Source organism: Neomonachus schauinslandi, chromosome 1 (assembly GCF_002201575.2).
Source record: "Neomonachus schauinslandi chromosome 1, ASM220157v2, whole genome shotgun sequence".
In the NCBI taxonomy this organism is placed as follows: Eukaryota; Metazoa; Chordata; class Mammalia; order Carnivora; family Phocidae; genus Neomonachus; species Neomonachus schauinslandi.
In genome coordinates, this window is record NC_058403.1 from 105,346,122 (window position 1) to 105,364,448 (window position 18,327).

At 41.5% G+C, this 18,327-nt stretch overlaps 1 protein-coding gene across 5 annotated transcripts in view; it reads right to left on the reverse strand.

Moving 5' to 3' along the window:
* Positions 1 to 18,327, reverse strand: part of KCNAB1 (potassium voltage-gated channel subfamily A regulatory beta subunit 1) — a 399,097-nt gene that overhangs the window by 253,791 nt on the left and 126,979 nt on the right. For 2 of the 5 annotated variants that reach the window (XM_021702563.2, XM_021702561.2), the window contains exon 1: positions 608 to 828. The exons of the other annotated variants lie outside the window; for them this stretch is intronic. In XM_021702563.2, the coding sequence (XP_021558238.1) occupies positions 608 to 828 (221 nt within the window). Of the gene's footprint in view, positions 1 to 607; positions 829 to 18,327 lie in introns of those variants that run through there. 5 annotated transcript variants of the gene reach the window in all.

Consider the following 18,327-nt stretch of genomic DNA (forward strand, 5'->3'; position numbering starts at 1 on the left):
ACTAAAACAATTAACTTTTTCTCCGTATTTCACAAGAAGTTCTCCATTTTATTTCAAGCTGTAATTTAGATTCAAAGACGTCAGTGTTCAATCTAATTTACCTTTATGGGTGTTTCTTCCTGCAACAAAACTTCCTTAAGAGCTTGCATAGAATTTGTTGCCTTGGTCTTTCGAAAGATAAATCAGAATGCAGTACTAGATGGGAGACTAATTTGAATAGTATAATCACAGAAACTACAGTCTGTGCCATAAAATAGGACCAACACATTTGCGGTTGAAAGGCTACCCTGATCTCAATACCAGCTTCTAGCAGTTGTGTTACTCTGCGCAGACTGGAATTCATACAGCCCTTAAGGTGTTCCCAGCACTTCAGAATATACAAAATGGGCTGCATTAAAAAAAAAAAAAAAAAAAACATACTACACACACAGCACAACCACTTTGGGTATCCCCTCTCCTAAGGAACTATTTTAGAGACACAAGAGAATTCTAAATTAGGCAACCCACCCGACCCATGGGTAAGTCACTTTCCAAGACCCATGAACTGTCCCCACTGCACCTGTATAGCACACAGAAAGCCCGGGCAGAGAGAATCTGACATCCATACCTATATTTCATGCCAGTCTGCTTTGCGGTGGACTCTTTGAGAGAAATGTGATGCTGAGGGGTGAAGGTCCCCAGGCTGCGCGCGATGATAGCGACCGTGCGGAATTTGGCCCGGGCTGCGTTCACCACATTGGGGGCGGTGGAGCTCTGCTTGCTCAGAAGTCGGTCCTCACCATTCCGGCTCTTCAAATTGTGCTCTGTGCAGGCTATGGAGACTTGCATTGCTTCCCCGGGCAGCGCACGGTCCCTCTCAGAACCCCAGAACACAGGCAGTCACGAGAGGTTGAGCAGTCGGGGGGGTTTCTGCTCGTCTCTTAACCCCTCCTTGCTCTCCCTTCCCAGGGATGCCGTCAGTGGAGTCCTCGCGGCTGACTTCAGCGCCGGGCGAGTGGCAGGTGTGGCTGCGGTGCAGACCAGAGTCCCGGGCACCGAGAGAAGTAAACAGCCAGCCCCGAAGTTGTCACAGCGGCTGGAGTGCGGATCAGGCTCGCAAATCTTCCCGGGCAGTCACCTTGGCTCATTAAACAGCCAAATCCATGCAGTCGGGAGGCTTTTGCAGACGCCTAAAGCTGAGCGTCGCACTGCCTGCACGCAGCCCTGCCCGCGCCGGTCCACCGTGTCTGAATGCGGGCTCGCCTCTGGGCGATGGCTCAAATGCACGCAGGCATACCGCAAGATGCGCCGCCAGCACCCTCTGGACCACAGGCAGGATGCTCAATTGGCGCGGGGAGCCTCCAAGAAGCAGCTAATCGCGAGCTGATCCCCGGGGACCAGCGGTCTCCATCCACTCGGGCTGTCAGCTCCCTCCCCGCCCCACTCCGGGAGGTCTCCAGGGCTCGTCAAGACCCCTCCCCACTCATTTTCAGGTGAAAGCCTGGGTCGCTCAGCCCGCGCTGACGCGGGTTTGCAACTGCACCGAAGAGCAGGCTGGTAGAGCTCCCAGCCTTTGTGTGCGAATGGTAGGCAAGGATCACTTTCAGCAGACTCCTGCTGTAACAGAGGCTGGAGGGCAGCTCATAAAGGGGGGCTCGGCCCAGACTCACACCAAATCTTGGTGTAGCACAACAGTTGGGACTGGGGGAGGGCAGAGTGGGGGTGCTCCTGCCACAGAACATGCCAGTGAGATAACACGTGAATACTCTGCGACTGGCTTCCTAAGACACTACTTGAAATCCCTGTTATTAGCCTTGTCAGAGTTCATTTCCCCTGTACACGTTATTCCTTAAGATGCTAAGTTTGAAGTTTCCTGAAAAACCACAGTGCAGACTTTTTGGGAGTCAAATCAGCTAACTTTCTGTAAAATCTATTCTGGATCTCAGAGGAGGACCAAGGAGAGGGGAAGAGACAGCAATTCAGCACCACCCAGAAGGGGGCTACACTAGGTGAGCAGCAGGTGCCCGTCACCACCCAGAAGGTCCAGGCCAGGTGTCTGGAACCATGTACACTGCCTGCCAGTCATCTGTGGCCAGCCGGTGATGACAAATACTATGTCCTGCTCAGGGGGTGGGCAGCAAAACACCTCTCTTGACTTTGAATCCATGTGAGGCAGAAACATCGTGTGGTTCAGTGTCAGGTGCAAAGCAACTGCTCAATAAACGTGATTGAACAAAACTAAGCACCGATTGGTTGATAACATTTGATCTCTCCATTTGAAATGCATGGAAGCCAGACTCCTTTTGTAGATGTACTTACAATAAAATTGTGGCTTCTGCAAAATCAGTTTTCCAAGCAAGCTTGTGCAGCCACTCTGGAAAACAGTATGGAGGTTCCTCAAAAAGTCGAAAATAGAGCTACCCTACGACCCAACAATTGCACTACTGGGTATTTACCCCAAAGATACAAATGTAGTGATCTGAAGGGGCACCTGCACCCCAATGTTTATAGCAGCAATGTCCACAGTAGCCAAACTATGGAAAGAGCCCAGATGTCCATCAACAGATGAACGGATAAAGAAGATGTGGCATATGTGTGTGTGTGTGTGTGTGTGTACACACACACACACACACAATGGAATATTATGCAGCCATCAAAAAATGAAATCTTGCCATTTTCAACAACGTGGATGGAACTAGAGGGTATTATGCTAAGCGAAATAAGTCAATCAGAGAAAGACAAGTATCATGATCTCACTGATATGAGGAATTCTTAATCTCAGGAAACAAACTGAGGGTTGCTGGAGGGGAGGGGGGTGGGAGGGATGGGGTGGCTGGGTGATAGACATTGGGGAGGGTATGTGCTATGGTGAGCGCTGTGAATTGTGTAAGACTGTTGATTCACAGACCTATACCTCTGAAACAAATAATACATTATGCTTAAAAAAAATATATCAGGAAGGGAAAAATGAGGGGGGAAATTGGAGGGGGAGACGAACCATGAGAAACTATGGACTCTGAGAAACAAACTGAGGGTTTTAGAGGGGAGGGGGATGGGGGGTGGGTTAGTCTGGTGATGGGTATTAAGGTGGGCATGTATTACATGGAGCACTGGGTGTTATACTCAAACAATGAATCATGGATCACTACATCAAAAACTAACGATGTATGGGGCACCTGGGTGGCTCAGTCGTTAAGCGTCTGCCTTTAGCTCAGGTCATGATCCCAGGGTCCTGGGATCGAGCCTTGCATCAGGCTCCCTGCTAGGCGGGAAGCCTGCTTCTCCCTCTCCCAATGCTTGTGTTCCCTCTCTCGCTGTGTCTCTGTCAAATAAAATCTTAAAAAAAAAAAAAACAAAATAAAACTAATGATGTAATGTATGGTGACTAACATAATAAAATAAAATTAAAAAAAAAATCAGTTTTCCAAACCTGGTTCCCAACAGACATTGCTGTCAAGCAAAAAGGAAAAGTGTTTCAATCAACATTATCTGTGAGCACCATCTCTGTACTAGGCAATAGAAACATGGGGGGGGAATGAAGCACTGTCCTTCTCCCCAGGAAGCTGGCAATCTGTGTGGGAAGGACAAAGCATTCAGTCTTAAAGGGGCTAATTAACAAGTCAGAGGTGCATCGGTGTTCAAATGAGTGGTACAGACACTAAATATGCTAGAGTTAAGCAGGGGAGTAATTGCAGAAGGCTAGAGAAAGTTCTTGGATTCATTCCCCATATTTCAATTGAGTCCCTATCAGATACTGGTCTCTGCTTGTTGCTGGGGTATGAAGTTGGCTTAGACAGAGGCTGGACCACAAGGAGCTCAGGGATGCCCAAGCAGCCCTCACCGAGTAGGACTTTGCCCAGGGCATGGATCTGATTAGCAGGAGAGGAGGGAGGTGGTCTTCCCAGGGGTTGGCAAGTGTGGAGAGAACACATATTCTGGCTGTGTCTGTTTTTTTTTTTTTTTTTAAAAAAAAAAAAAAAGGTCTGACCACTTCTTCCCAGCTAAATTAAGTTTTAAGTAGAATATGTGCTTATTTTGGATTCTACTCCAGAGATGAATCTCAACACTTTATAACCTGCAGATAAGGTTTCAATCACACTGTGGAAGTTCATCTTTTACCCTTCATGACCTTCCCACTCCTGACTTTAGAAAACAAGTATACCACCCACTGTTCAGTGGTTGAGAAATAACTTTCAGATAGGATGAGGGTTGTGGAAAGGGACAAATGATGCCTTCTTTTTACCCTTGGCTCCCAGGAGGGAGTTCTTGAAGATATCTGTGTTCCCTGGAATAAATAACAGTGGGCAGAGAGGAAGCAGATCATTAGAACCTTCATGTTTTCACACGAAGCTGGCTCATCGGAGATGATCAATGTGAATCAAGAAAACGAGAAGAGGAAGAAGTGGGAGGAATCCAAAGGAACAGCTGAGAAAAAGAGGAAAATAAAGCAGCCTGGGAGGCAAGACAGCATGGTAATCACCACAGGCCCAGAGGGGTCAGGAGCTTCCTCGGGCACTGGCTGAGAGGGAGGAGGTGTGAGAAGGTGGCCAGGGGCTGACCTAAGAGTCCTGCCAATTTCACGGGGGGGGGGGGGGGGGGGGGGGGGGGGGGGGGGTGGGGGGAGGGACATGGAGGGGGCAGAGATCTACACACTGTTAGCCAAGATGCCGTTCAGGTTTCCCTGAAAGCATAACCCGAATGAGATCGAGGATGCGGTTATCAGAACACAACATGCAAGGCAGAGAGCACCTCTGAGTCACCTTTCTATCCCCCACAGGACCTTAAGCAGAGTGCCTTATATAGAGCAGGCCCTCACTGTATGAATAATTGAGAGAAGGAGACAGGAAGCAAAGGAAAGAAGGAGGCAGGAAGGGAGGAAGGGAGGTGTATGGGAAGATGCCAAATTCTTGGATAAACTGGATTCCTTAAAAAGAAGAAAAAAGAAAAGAAAATCCTCCACGGTCTAGTTTCACCCAGGCTGCTTCCTTAAAGGGAGCAAATCATTGCCCCACATTCACATCTGCACCTCCTGCATACTGACAAGTGTCCGCCGTTAGTCCGCCTCAGAGAGAACCGAAGAATGGAGACCAGAGGCATGTTTTCCAGTGCAAGCCTCTTTCTTGCTGCCCACAGTGTGCCTTTTCAGATCTGACATCTGCACAGGCTTTGACAGCCGGCCAGGAGCTTGGTGACTTACCCTGAGGTGCTCAGCCTCCCCGGCACTGATGGAGTGGCCGGTCTCAGGAGTCTGGGAACCGCCTCATGGTTGGCTGTGAGAATGCTCATTCCTAATAAATTTGTGCTAACAGGCCACATGCTAATTAAGGTGGGAAATTAGATAGGAATCCTGTTATTGTCCTCCATTAGGATTGGGAAGGGTTATTATTTCAGACTCAAATAAGACCCACAGATGATGAGATCGGTAGAGATGGAGATATAAATGTAGATAGAGATGTGGTGATGGGTTGAATTGGGTCCCCCCCCCCCCGTATTCATATGTTGAAGTCCTCAATCTCAGTAAGTACCTCAGAATGTGACTGGATTGTGTGTATTACAATAATACAGGGAGATAGGGTGTTTCAAGAGGTGACAGGTAAAATGAGGTCATTAAGGCACTTAGGCCCTAGTCCAATAGGACTGGGATCTTTATAAGAAGAGGAGATGAGTGGGGCGCCTGAGTGGCTCAGTGGGTTGAACGTCTGCCTTCAGCTTTGGTCATGGTCCCGGGATCCTAGGATCGAGCCCCACTTCGGGCTCCCTGCTCAGTGGCTGACCCACTTCTCCCTCTCCCTCTGCCTGCCCCTCTCTCTCTCTGTCAAATAAGTAAATAAAATCTTAAGGGGAAAAAAAAAAAGAGATGAGGACCCTGGAACACATGGAGGGAAGGTCTGCGAAGACCCAGGGAGAAGACAGCCATCTGCAAGCCAAGGAGAGAAGCTGCAGAAGAAATAGACCCTGCTGACTCCCCACCCTCATCTTGGACTTCTCGTCTCTAGAATCACGAAAATATAAATGTCTATTGTTTCAGCCCCTCAATCTACAGTATTTTGTTACGGCAGCAGTCCTCACACACCAGTACAGGTATAGATATTGTTTTTTAGTTTAATACATGTATTATTCGTCAAGAGAAACTATTGGAATACTCTAAAGAAGATGCCCCTAAAAGTCTTTATTAGACCACAGTGATATCATTATTGTGCCACTCCATACATCCTGAGCCAATGTTATAAATGTGCTGCAAAGAAGAGCTCCAAATAGAACTCATTTTTTCCTTTCCACAAAGTTGTAAAAGCCTCTACATGGTACCTCTTGATATAAGGAGTGGTGGTTTTCAAGGCACTTCTAGTACTTTCCCTTGTTCTTTTTTTTTTTTTTTTTTAAGATTTGAGAGAGTGCGCACGCGCACACACACAGCAGGAGCGGCAGAGGGAGAATCCCAAGCAGCTCCCTGCTGAGTGCGGAGCCCAACACGAGGCTGGATCCCATGACCCTGAGATCATGTCCTGAGCCAAAATCAAGAGTCAGACACCCGATCAGCTGAGCTGCCCAGGTGCCCCTCCCTTATTCTTAGTGATCTCCTTATTCTGCCAGTTTTCCCTTTCAAGGGCTTGCTTTGTACTGGTCATGTATAATGAGCAACCTCTGACATGTCATGAGGTGGTGGCAAGAGGCCTGCAGTAGCAGGCAAAGGCCTGGGTTCCAAACCCAGCTCTGTCCCTCTGCCTGTGACCTCGGGTGTCATTATAAATCTCTGTGCCGCCGTTCTCACCTGACATGAGAGGGATGCATATAGATTCAGCAGGGTGCTTTCTACAGAGAGCTGTGGAGGTTACAAGATCACAGAGAGCCAAACTGTCACTTACTCTGCAATTTCACCTGCGTCTCAGCTGGTCTCGATTCATTACCCAATAGTTGGAATTCTTTGGCATTAACGTTAAAGGATCGTTGAGCCGTGGTGACAGAGCCAGTTAGAAACAGACTGCAGGTGGCTGAACTTGCACCCTATCTTCTCATGCTCATCATAGAGTCTTCATGGTAACATGGAAGGACTGTGGAGCGCACGGTCAGCTGGGGCTGGGTGTGAATCCCAGCTCCATCGTGCCCCCTTCTTTCCTGAGCGCCACCAAGCAGGACGCTCAACCTCCCTGCGCCTCGGTATCCTCACAAAAAATGGTGCAAGAATATGCCTCTCTGGATGATTGTAGGAATGGCATGAAATAGTACTTGGCCCACAGTAGGCACTTGATAATTGTTAAGTATCCATCTCAATTTATTAAAAGCAGGGCTGTTAGAAAGTCAGTCTCTCAAACAAGCTCCACCAGGGGACCCCAGCAACTACTAATACCAGTAAGACTTGCACTGCACTTCCTATATCCTCGGAGCTCTCCACAACACTCTACACATATTAACTCATTTAATCTGCACATAATCCCATGGGGAGGTGGTAGGTTTTCAACACCATTCTAGAGATAAGGAAACAGGAGACACAGAGAAGTTAAATAACTTGCCCAAGGTGACACAGGCAGGAAGCCGCAGAGCTGGGGTTTTACTCGGGGTAGCCCGCCTCCAGAGACTTGGTTCTCAACCACTGTGCATACTGCTCCTCACTGCAAGAACCTCCTTGGGAGAAGGGCTTTAAACAGTGCCATTTTATGAATATCATTTTTAAAAAGCCTTATTCTTATTATGAGTGAGGGGAAAGTTCAACATTAAAAGCCTAAAAATTTCAGAACAATTAAATCATCCATGCTTGGTAGCTTTGAGGTATTCCTTCCATCAATCTTTTAAAATACTTCATAATTATTTTTTTTGCTCAGGAAAACATGTTTTTCCCAATTACCTGATTAACTCGATTTTTTTTTTTTTTTTTTTTTTTTTAAATTTTTTTTTTTTTACAGAGCGAGAGAGGGAACACAAGTAAGGAGAGTGGGAGACTGGGATCATGACCCGAGTCGAAGGCAGACGCTTAATGACTGAGCCACCCAGGCGCCCTTAACTCGATTTCTTACAAGTCAAAACAAATGCTTTTTTGCTGAGTCCACTCAGAATTTATGGTTTCTATGCCATCAGAAACCAGAGCCGGGGCAGGGTTGTGGGTGGGGGGCAGGAAACATTCAATTATGCAGCCAGGCAAAACTGGATTCATTCAAAACAGGAAAGAATCTGCTACTATCTGAAGAATTTTAAACATGCAAGTGTACAGATGGCAAGCCACTTTATGTGCCTATTTGTGGTTAAAAGAGAAATTGTTAGGATGAGAGTTTGCCATTTATCAGAAATTCTTAACATCTGGGTTTGGAGAACAATTTATTATATTCTGACAAATTGAACCAGCCATGAAAATAACAATGGGCCTCCATTTGCGTGGGCACAGGTTTTGGAATAACAGAGAAAGTAAAATTGAGAGGCCAAATTGGAAATACTCGAGGCTCTGCTGAATAGAAGAAACTTCCAGATATAGACCCTTATGCTTCCCTGGAGGAAAGTTTCACCAGAGAACCCCCACTAGGAAACTCTGAGGACAAACTCAATACAAATTTTCTCACACCACTGGCCACATGCCCAAATTAAAACATAATTAAGGATAGTTAAGCTTTTCAATTAACACTTGAACTATACCCATAGCCACTGATAAAATATTTCCTTAATTAGAAACTTGTGACATATCAGATGTATCAGCAAGATCTCCATATTTATCCATCACTCTATATGTTCAAGACAAAGTGCCATAATTCTATAGGAAGCAGATATAGAAAAATAGGAAATTCACAGTTCAGATTCTTTTGTTGAGGCCTCTTCATGGTAGGTAAATTCCCAGAAGCTCGCCTAGAACCTGGACATAAAGCTGGGGGGAAATGGGGACATGTGGTCAGGTTATTTATTTATTTATCCTTACAAATGTCATTGATTCTTCCTCACTTAGTAACCATTAGTATGATTTCTGCCATTGCCTTATAATAGAACAAGCTGGTCCGAAATATTGGTCAATTTAAGATATCATTAACCATAAGACACATGACTTCATATACCACTAAAACAAAAACTATGGTCAATTGTTATGACACAATGCTTTTTTTATCCCTTAAACTTTTTATTTTAAAGTTACCAAAAGAGTCGTTTTAGACTTAGTTGGGCTTCTGTGCCCAAAATTTCACTCTTGTATATACATGAAAGGAAAAATATAAGAGAAATTGGTTAAGGTATTCCCCAAATATATTCACATTCAGAATTTGATGCTTCTGGATATTTTAATCATCAACATCCATAACTTTCCACACAGTCATCCTTTGTGTTGGTAATGTGGCAATTTTTAAGACACATGCTCATCAGAACCTGAATAGCCAAAGCAATCTTAAGAAAGAATAAAGCTGGTGGTATCACAATTCCAGATTTCAAGATATACTACAAAGCTATAATAATCAAAACAGTGTGGCACTGGCACAAAAAAATAGATATAAAGGTCAATGGAACAGAATGGAGTCCAGAAGTAAACCCATGCTCATATGGTCAACCAATCTCTGAAAAACAAGGCAAGAATATGCAATGGGGAAAAAAATAGTCTCTTCAACAAATGATGCTGGGAAAACTAGATAGCTACATGCAAAAGAAAGAAACTGGACCATTTTCTTTCACCATACCCAAAATGGATTAAAAACCTAAGCTTGAGGCCTGAAGTCATAAAGTTCCTAAGGGAAAACATAGACAATCTCTTGGACATTGGCTTTAGTGACATCTTTATGGACAGGTCTCCTGAGGCAAGGGAAACGGGAAAATTAAACTATTGGGACTATACCAAAATAAAAAGCTTCTACACAGCAAGGGAAACCATCAACAGAACAAAATGACAACCTACTGAATGGGAGCAGATATTTGTAAATGACATATCCGATAAAGGGTTAGTATCCAGAATATATAAAGTATTTATACAATCCAACACCAAAACAAAAAACCAAAAAACCAAAAATAATCCAATTAAAAATGGGCAGAGGACTTTAATAAACATTTTCCAAAGAAGACATACAGCTGGCCAACAGACATGAAAAAACGCTCAACATCACTCATCAGGGAAATGCAAATTAAAGGCACAATGAGATCACTTTACACCTGTCAGAAAGGCTAAAATAAACACAAGAAATAACAAGTGCTGGTGAGGATGTGGAGAAAATGAAACACTCATGCACTATTAGTGGGAATACAAATTTGTGCAGCCACTGTGGAAAACAGTATGGAGATTCCTCAGAAAAATTACAAATAGAATTACCATATGATCCAGTAATTCCACTACTAGGTATTTATCCAAAAAAATGAAAACATGAATTTGAAAATATATATGTACCCCAATGTTTATTGCAGCACTATTTACAATAGCGAAGATACGGAAGCAACCCAAATGTCCATTGACTGATGAATGGATAAAAAAGAGGTGGCATACATATAAATTGGAATATTATCAAGCCATAAAAAAGAATGAAATCTTGCCATTTGCAACAACATGGATGTACTGTACTTAGAGGGTATAATACTAAGTAAAACAAGTCAGAGAAAGACAAATACCATATGATTTCACTTATACGTGGAATTTAAGAAACAAATGAACAAATGAAAAAAGAAACAAAAAAGACTCATACAGAGAACAAACTAGTAGTTGTCAGAGGGGAGATGGGTGAAATAAAGGGGATTTAGAGTACACTTATCTTGATGGGCACTAAGAAGTGAATAGAACTGTTGAATCATTACATTGTACACCAATTATACCTAAATTCTCTCACACACACACACACACACACACACACACACTCAACTATTATCTCTGGGACTTTTTCCCCCCAAGTTGTTGACACCCACTCTGAAAGCTGTGATGCACACTTACAGGTATTGACAGCCTCATCATGATGGTCACCTAGCCAGTAGCAATAGGAGATCATGTCACAAATTCACCAAAGGAAACATATGTTTCAGAGAATTGATGAACTATAATGATTTCTAATATTTTAAACTTTTATTTCATGGCTATTTAAATCTAAAATATTATAGAAGGAAGGAAAGGGAAATTTCTCAGCACCCACTCTGTGTCAGGCATTGTGTCAAAAGCTTCTATATCCACTATCTCATTCCAGAGGAAAGGGAGAAAAGAATCTGCCTTTGTTAAACATCTAAATTAATTGGGCTCTCAACTACGTCATCTATAGATGGAGTTACAGAACCATTCATCTTCACCCTTGCAAAAGTATGAATCAGACTCCAGAAGGGCTTTCCACATAAAGTCACCCTTGCCCGATGGGGCTGGGAAAAATAAGCAATCTGAAGGGCTTTCTAAAAATACATTAATTGGGGGGGGGGGGTGGCGCCTGGGTGGCTCAGTCAGTTACGCGTCTGCCTTCAGCTCAGGTCATGATCTCAGGGTCCTGGGATCGAGCCCCCCATCAGGCTCCCTGCTCAGCGCAAAGTCTGCTTCTCCCTCTCCCACTCCCTCTGCTTATGTTCTCTCTCTCACTTTCTCTCTCTCAGATAAATAAATAAAATTATTAAAAATACATTAATGGGTTAAAACTTCCTTGTTTCAGTTCAAATGTGTTGGTCTTCTTAGGATGAGGATAGCTATTGTCATTCTACCTCATAGCTAATGTATAAAAGATGCACTCTCTCACTTCTTTGTTCCATTCATTTTTTTTTTTGAAGATTTATTTATTTATTTGACAGAGAGAGACACAGTGAGAGAGGGAACACAAGCAGAGGGAGAAGCAGGCTTCCTGCAGAGCAGGGAGCCTGATGCGGGGCTTGATCCCAGGACCCTGGGATCATGACCTGAGCTGAAGGCAAACGCTTAACGATTAAGCCACCCAGGCGCCCATGTTCCATTCATTTTCAAAAGGGAGGTGTTGTAAAGAGCAGATCTTAGATCCTATGAGATTCCTTCTCATTTAAGTCTTTCCTTTTGACAGATCGCAGAAAGTTAATGTAGGAGACTCCTTAGGTTTTCATCACATTTAAAATAAAACTCATCTGGGGGGTTATAAGGATCAAGCTCTCACTCTGTACTCTATCGAGTACTATATTGTCTGAAGTTTTTATAATGCACACATATTACTCTTGTAAATAAAATACATTTTTAAAATGTTTCTACCATAACCTTATCACAAATTCATCTAAGAGGAAAGAGGGATACAAGAAAGCATGAAGGGAAAAGTCAACGTTAATCCAGGCTTCCAATTTTTAACATTTTTGTCAATATCTTCTTGGTTTGCACATTTTTATTTTCCATGCAGAGTTTCATGGTGGTTGTTGTTATTAATGTTGCTGCTGTTGTTTTATATAATTGAATACTTTTCAATGTGTGTGTCAATTACCTCATGCTATCATTTTGGATTTGTTCCTTTGTCTTTTCATATATTATCTGCCCTTAGGTCAATTATTTGTCATCATTATGCACCGATCACCTTGTTGATAGGCATCTTTCATTGTCTAGTTCGTAAGTTCTATACCCTGAGGAAGCAAAGAGGTGAAGGACTCAGCCACTCCCCATAGGGCTCCCTTCCTGGCTGGGGAGGGTGCAGACATTCATTGATGGCTAGTTGCCTACCCTCTATGTCAGAAGGAGTGATCTAGCTGATACACTCTCTAGAGGAAGAGATCCTGGAGGTTGGGGCAGTTAAAGAGACTACGGTAGGGTCAGAAAAGATTTGGACATTAAGGACAGAGAAGAACCCAGGCAAGGAAAGAAAGTAGGTGAGGGAAGCTACGTGGGCAGATGAAATATTTTTTAGCCAAAGATGGGGAGGTTGAGGGGCCTCTGAGGGAACAACGAGCAAAGCACTTTGGATGGAACCTTATTTGATAAAAAGGATTTATGTGAGAAATGATGCAAAACAAATATACATAAATTAACTAGAGTCTGCTGAGGACAACCTGGAATAAAAGTCTGGTGCAGACTGTCTGCTCAGGGCAGTTGCAGGGAGGTTGAAGGTAGAACACTCATCAAGGATTCAGGTCTGGGGATAGGAGTGTAAGCAATATTTTTGGAAGATCCTTCTGGAAGCCAATAGGGTGGTCCAGTAGGAGACTGCTAGAATCAGCCGGCTGTTAAGGTAAAACTTGCTGTCGAAAGAATGGTACTTCTTCCTGTCAGTTCTAACAGACTATGGAAAAATGTTCACAACACACTGTGTACTCAAAAAACAGTTCACAAAATATGTACAGTATGAGCCTGTTTTGACAGAAGCAAAAGTTATCTACCTCTGCAGAGAAACCAAAGGATATCCCCCAATATATTTGGTATATTGGGTATATTTGAGATACCCAAATATTATCACTAGTTACTTATGCATGGTGGAAGTATGGATCATGTTTTATTTCCCTAATTTTGATAGCATATTATTTTCTGTTGTAGGTATATATTACTTTTATATTATGGAGCAAAAAAGAAAAGTGATATTCAGAGAAAAAGAAATGATGCTTGAAGCCATCAGAAGCCTATAGGTATACTTATCATGGGCAGAAGACCAAGAGCTTTTTTCTTTTTCTATTTCACAGCACCCAGTACTGTGAGATAAATGGCATGAAGCTCAGTTTACATTTTAACAAGTATCCAGGACATGACCATTAAGCTATGCTAACTGATGTGGAAAAAAATTTATCAAATCAAATCACTGGTTTGCTGTAGATCTGATACGGATTCCTGCTGGGGAGGCAGGCGAGGAGCAGTCTGATCCTCTAAGGACAGCAGTAATTAAACACTAAAGGAATTTTTGGCAATAACTACGAATTCTACCAACCTAAGCCTGGTTGACCCTCCCTAGAGTTGGCCTCTACTAAGAGGAAGAGAACCTATGTAGGTTCATCATTAATCAAATTAATGTGAGTTGAGCCCCTTAGGGGAAAAGGACAGGTCTCAATCTCTCAGACAGCTGTGCAGACAGGTGCTTTATTAATTCCCATTGGCCGAATAAATGAATTTATACCAAGCTCTGGGATAATGCCAGAACTGAGTGGAAATATGCTATATAGAAATCATATCACTATGCTGAAATTTCAGAGACCTCTCTAATAATTGTGGTTTGTCCCCAGTATTCTGCATTCGCCCTTTGCCCCACCTCCTACTTGGTTTTACATAGTTCTATGGTGATAAAATGAGAGAAGGAAGGAGTAATGCAATATGGTATTTCTGTATAGATGTTAGGAAATTTTGGCAAAGGAATAGGAATGAGGAGGGGCCTAGGGAAGAAAAGAATTTTAGCCAAAATCAAACATAAGAAAGTATTTGAAGAGACACACAAAGCTTGAGCCTAATCTGCTAACTGAATTCCATGGGGAGGTGGTTGGTCAGTTTTAGGAAAAGATCAGTGTCTTAGTTTCCTCGGGCAGTTGTCACAAATTATCACAAACGTGGTAACTTAAAACAACAGAAATGTATTCTCACAATTCTGGAGGCCAGAACTCTGAAATCAAGGTGTGAGTAGGGCTGGGATCCCTGCAAAAGCTCTGGGGGACAATTTAGTCCTTGCCTCTTTCAGCTTCTGGTGGCTCATCAGCATTCCTTGTGACTTTAACTCTCCATGTGACTTTAGCTCTCCAGTCTGACTCCACCTTCCAATGGCCTTCTCCATGTGTCTTTGTCTTCTCGTCTAAAGACACTTAATCATTGGATTTAGGGCCCACCTAGGTTGATCTCATCCCAAGATCTTTAACTTCATTACATCTGCAAAGATACTTTTTCCAAATAAGGTCACGTTCATAGGTTTCAGGGATTAGGATATGAACATAGGTTATCTGGGGACTACCATTCAACCAACCAGTGTCAGTTTGGGGAAAGTATGTGTTAGATGGGGTGAGGGAGGTGGGTGAGGGGGGTGGGGAAAAGATGGAGAGAGGAGGCAGCAAGACTGGACTTGTTTTCTGTCCTGACAAGAGTAAAACTGAAGATACAAAACAGTCCAAGACTATTTGGAGACGAAAATTCATTCAGAGTACAGGTTTGAGAGCTCCCATCTGAGGGTGGTTTCTTTGATAGGGTGAAAACGAAGAGAAACAAGAAGAATCCTCATAGGTCAAATAAGGGCAGGTGGGCTTTCCCATGCCCTACAGTGTCTCTTTGCCCCGAGATAACAGTACTGGATCAGGTACAGAGATCACACATGAAAGGATCCACATAAAAGGATCATCTGTAACCATACCCTTGGTGAGAATGGCTCCATCCACTAAACCAAAGTGCTTCTCTGGAAGAAGCATTAGCCCAGAGGTGGAGAGAGAATGGTACATGGAGTACTTGGGAGGTAGAAATAGCAAAGACACAATACAACAGAAACTAGGAGGCATGCAAGCTATGGAGGAGATAGCAAAGCACTGAGAAAAATAATAACCAATGAATTATGGTTTTATCATTTTCCTGATCAAGAGTAGCCCCAAGTTTTTGTTTTTTTTTTTTAATAGATGACTTTCTGTTTGGTAAAACCTTGAACTGTCATGTCAGCAGAATGTGATAGTCATAGCATCATGTGGTGCAGGACTAGAGCAGCTCAAGAATCAGTTGAAACTCGAGTTCCAGACTCAGTATGAGAGCAGAAGATTCAAATCGTGGGACTTATGATGATGTCAAGGAGCAGGGAAGAACATTAAATCTAAAAATGACTAGGTACTTCTCAGTAAAAAAGAAGCTTGGAATCCGATGATTGAAGGCATAGTCAAGGGATCAATTCAGCAGAATGGTCTCTGAGGTCAAAGTGGACCAGTCTCTAAAATGGAAGCATAATTCTGAAAAGTATTAAACCAAAATACTTTTTATACCCCATAAATCAAGATTTTAAAAACTTATTACAAATGAAGATTTATGAGAAATGAAAAGTACTTTGGTTTAATATTAAAAGACATTAACATTGTATAAATCAATTTTAACACTATGATGAGATAAAATATAAAGATGTATGTGTATATATAATAGTACATATAGTACTAGTATATAGTATAGAATAGAACATAATATACGTACATATATGTCTGTGTGTGTGTATATATATATATATATATACACACACACAGTAGTACAAAGGGTGGGGGAATGAATGGAACATGGAACTCATACTGGAGCAAAATTTATACATTTTAACAGAATTAAGTTAATTTTATTCTGAAGTAGATTGTGATAAGTATATATTATGATCATTAGAGAAAACAACTCAAAGAAATAGTTTCTCAAATCAACAAAGGAATAAAAATACTTAACAGACAAGAAGGTAATCAACCAAAAAGTAAAAGTTGACTAGAACTGGTAAATAAATTTAGCACGGTCACAGAATATAAGATCAATATACAAAAATCAATTGTATTTTTATACTAGCAATGAACAATCCAAAATTAGTAAAACAAATTTTTTTGCAAAATCAAAGAAAATAAAATATTACAAATAAACTGAAGAAATGCAAGTCTTATAAACTAAATATTACAAAATATTACTGGGAAATTAAAGAAGATCTAAATAACATGAATGTTCACAGATTGGAATAGTTAGCATTGTCGAGATGGCAATTCTCCCCAAATGGATTTAGAAATTCAATATATACCCTATCAAAATTCAGCAGGATTTTGTAAAACCTGACAAACTGATTCTAAAATTTGTATGAAAATGCAATAAACTTAAATAGCCAAAATAATTTTGAAAAAGAGTTATATGAGAAGACTTACACTATGTGATTCCAAAACTTTCTACAGAGCTATATTAACCAAGAGAGTGTGGTATTGGCAAAGGTTAGGAATATAAATTAATGGAAGAGAATGGAGACTTCAGAAATAAGTTCTTACATTTGTGGTCAATTGGCTTTCAACAGGGGCACCCAACACAATTCAATTGGAAATGATGGTGTTTTCAAAAAATGTTGCTAGTACAATTGGCTATCCCCATGCAGAGAAACAAAAAAGACCATATACCCTATCTCACATCTTGCACAAAAATCTACTCAGAATGGATCATAGACTTATATTTAAGAGTTAAGACTCTAAACTGTCTAGAAGAAAACATAGGAGAAATCTTTGTGAACTTGGGTTTGGAAAAGATAGGACACCAAAAGTACAATCCATAAAAGCAAAACAATGGTAAACTGGACTTCTTAAATAAAAAACCATTTTACTTAACAACAGATCATTATGACAAGACATAGACTAGCTTAAATATTCTGCAAATCATATACATGGTAAAGAACTTGTATCCAGAATAAAGATGACTAATATAACTAAATAAAAGGATATATAACCCAACTAAAAAAATGGATGAAAGATTTTGATATTTCACCACTAAAATATGATAGATATGTGAATGGCTAACAAGCACATAAAAATAAGCTCAACCTCAGTAGTCATTAAGGAAATACACAAACACTACAATGAGACACTCTAGCACTCCCACTAAAAACACTATAATTTTTTAAAAATTTAACCAAGAGTTAGTGATGATGTGGAGAAACTCGAACTGAAACCCTCATGCATTGCTGGTGAGAGTGTCAAATTTTCCAATATGGAAAATAGTTTGATAGTTTCTTAAAAAGTTAAGTACAAATTTACCATATGACCAAGGAATTCCACCTTTAGATATGAAAATATATGGCTACATAAAGACATGTACATGAATGTTCATATTATTCATACCAACCAAACCCAGAAACTTATCCAAATGTCCATCAAATGGAAAGTGGATAAACTGTGCTATGTATATATTTTTTAAAGGTTTTATTTATTTGACAGAGAGAGACACAGCGAGAGAGGGAACACAAGCAGGGGGAGTGGGAGAGGGAGAAGCAGGCTCCCCACTGAGCAGGGAACCCGATGTGGGGCTCAATCCCAGGACTCTGGGATAAGGACCTGAGCCGAAGGCAGACGCTTAACGACTGAGCCACCCAGGTGCCCCAAACTGTGTTATATTTATAGAATTCTATTCAGCAATTAAACGAATGAACGACTGATACATGCAACAACGTGAATCAGCCTCAAAAACATTACACTGAATAAAAGAAGCTAGATGAAAAGGCTGTATATTATATAATTCTATGCTGAGGACAGGTCTATAAAGGCACATTTATGGATATAAAACAGATCAGAGGTTACCCGGGTCTGGGAGTGAGAACAGGGATTACCTGCAAATAGGCCCAAGGAAATTTTTTTTGTTATAGGAACATTCTAGAACTGAATTTTGATTATTGTACAATTCTATAAATTTACTAAAGTCATTGAGTTATATATTTATTTTGGGTGAATATTATGGTATATAAATTATACCTGATAAATTTGTTAAGACAAAAAAAAGTGTCATGACATGATGTAGAATAAATACAATACTGGTGGTTAAAAACAAACAAAAACATTACT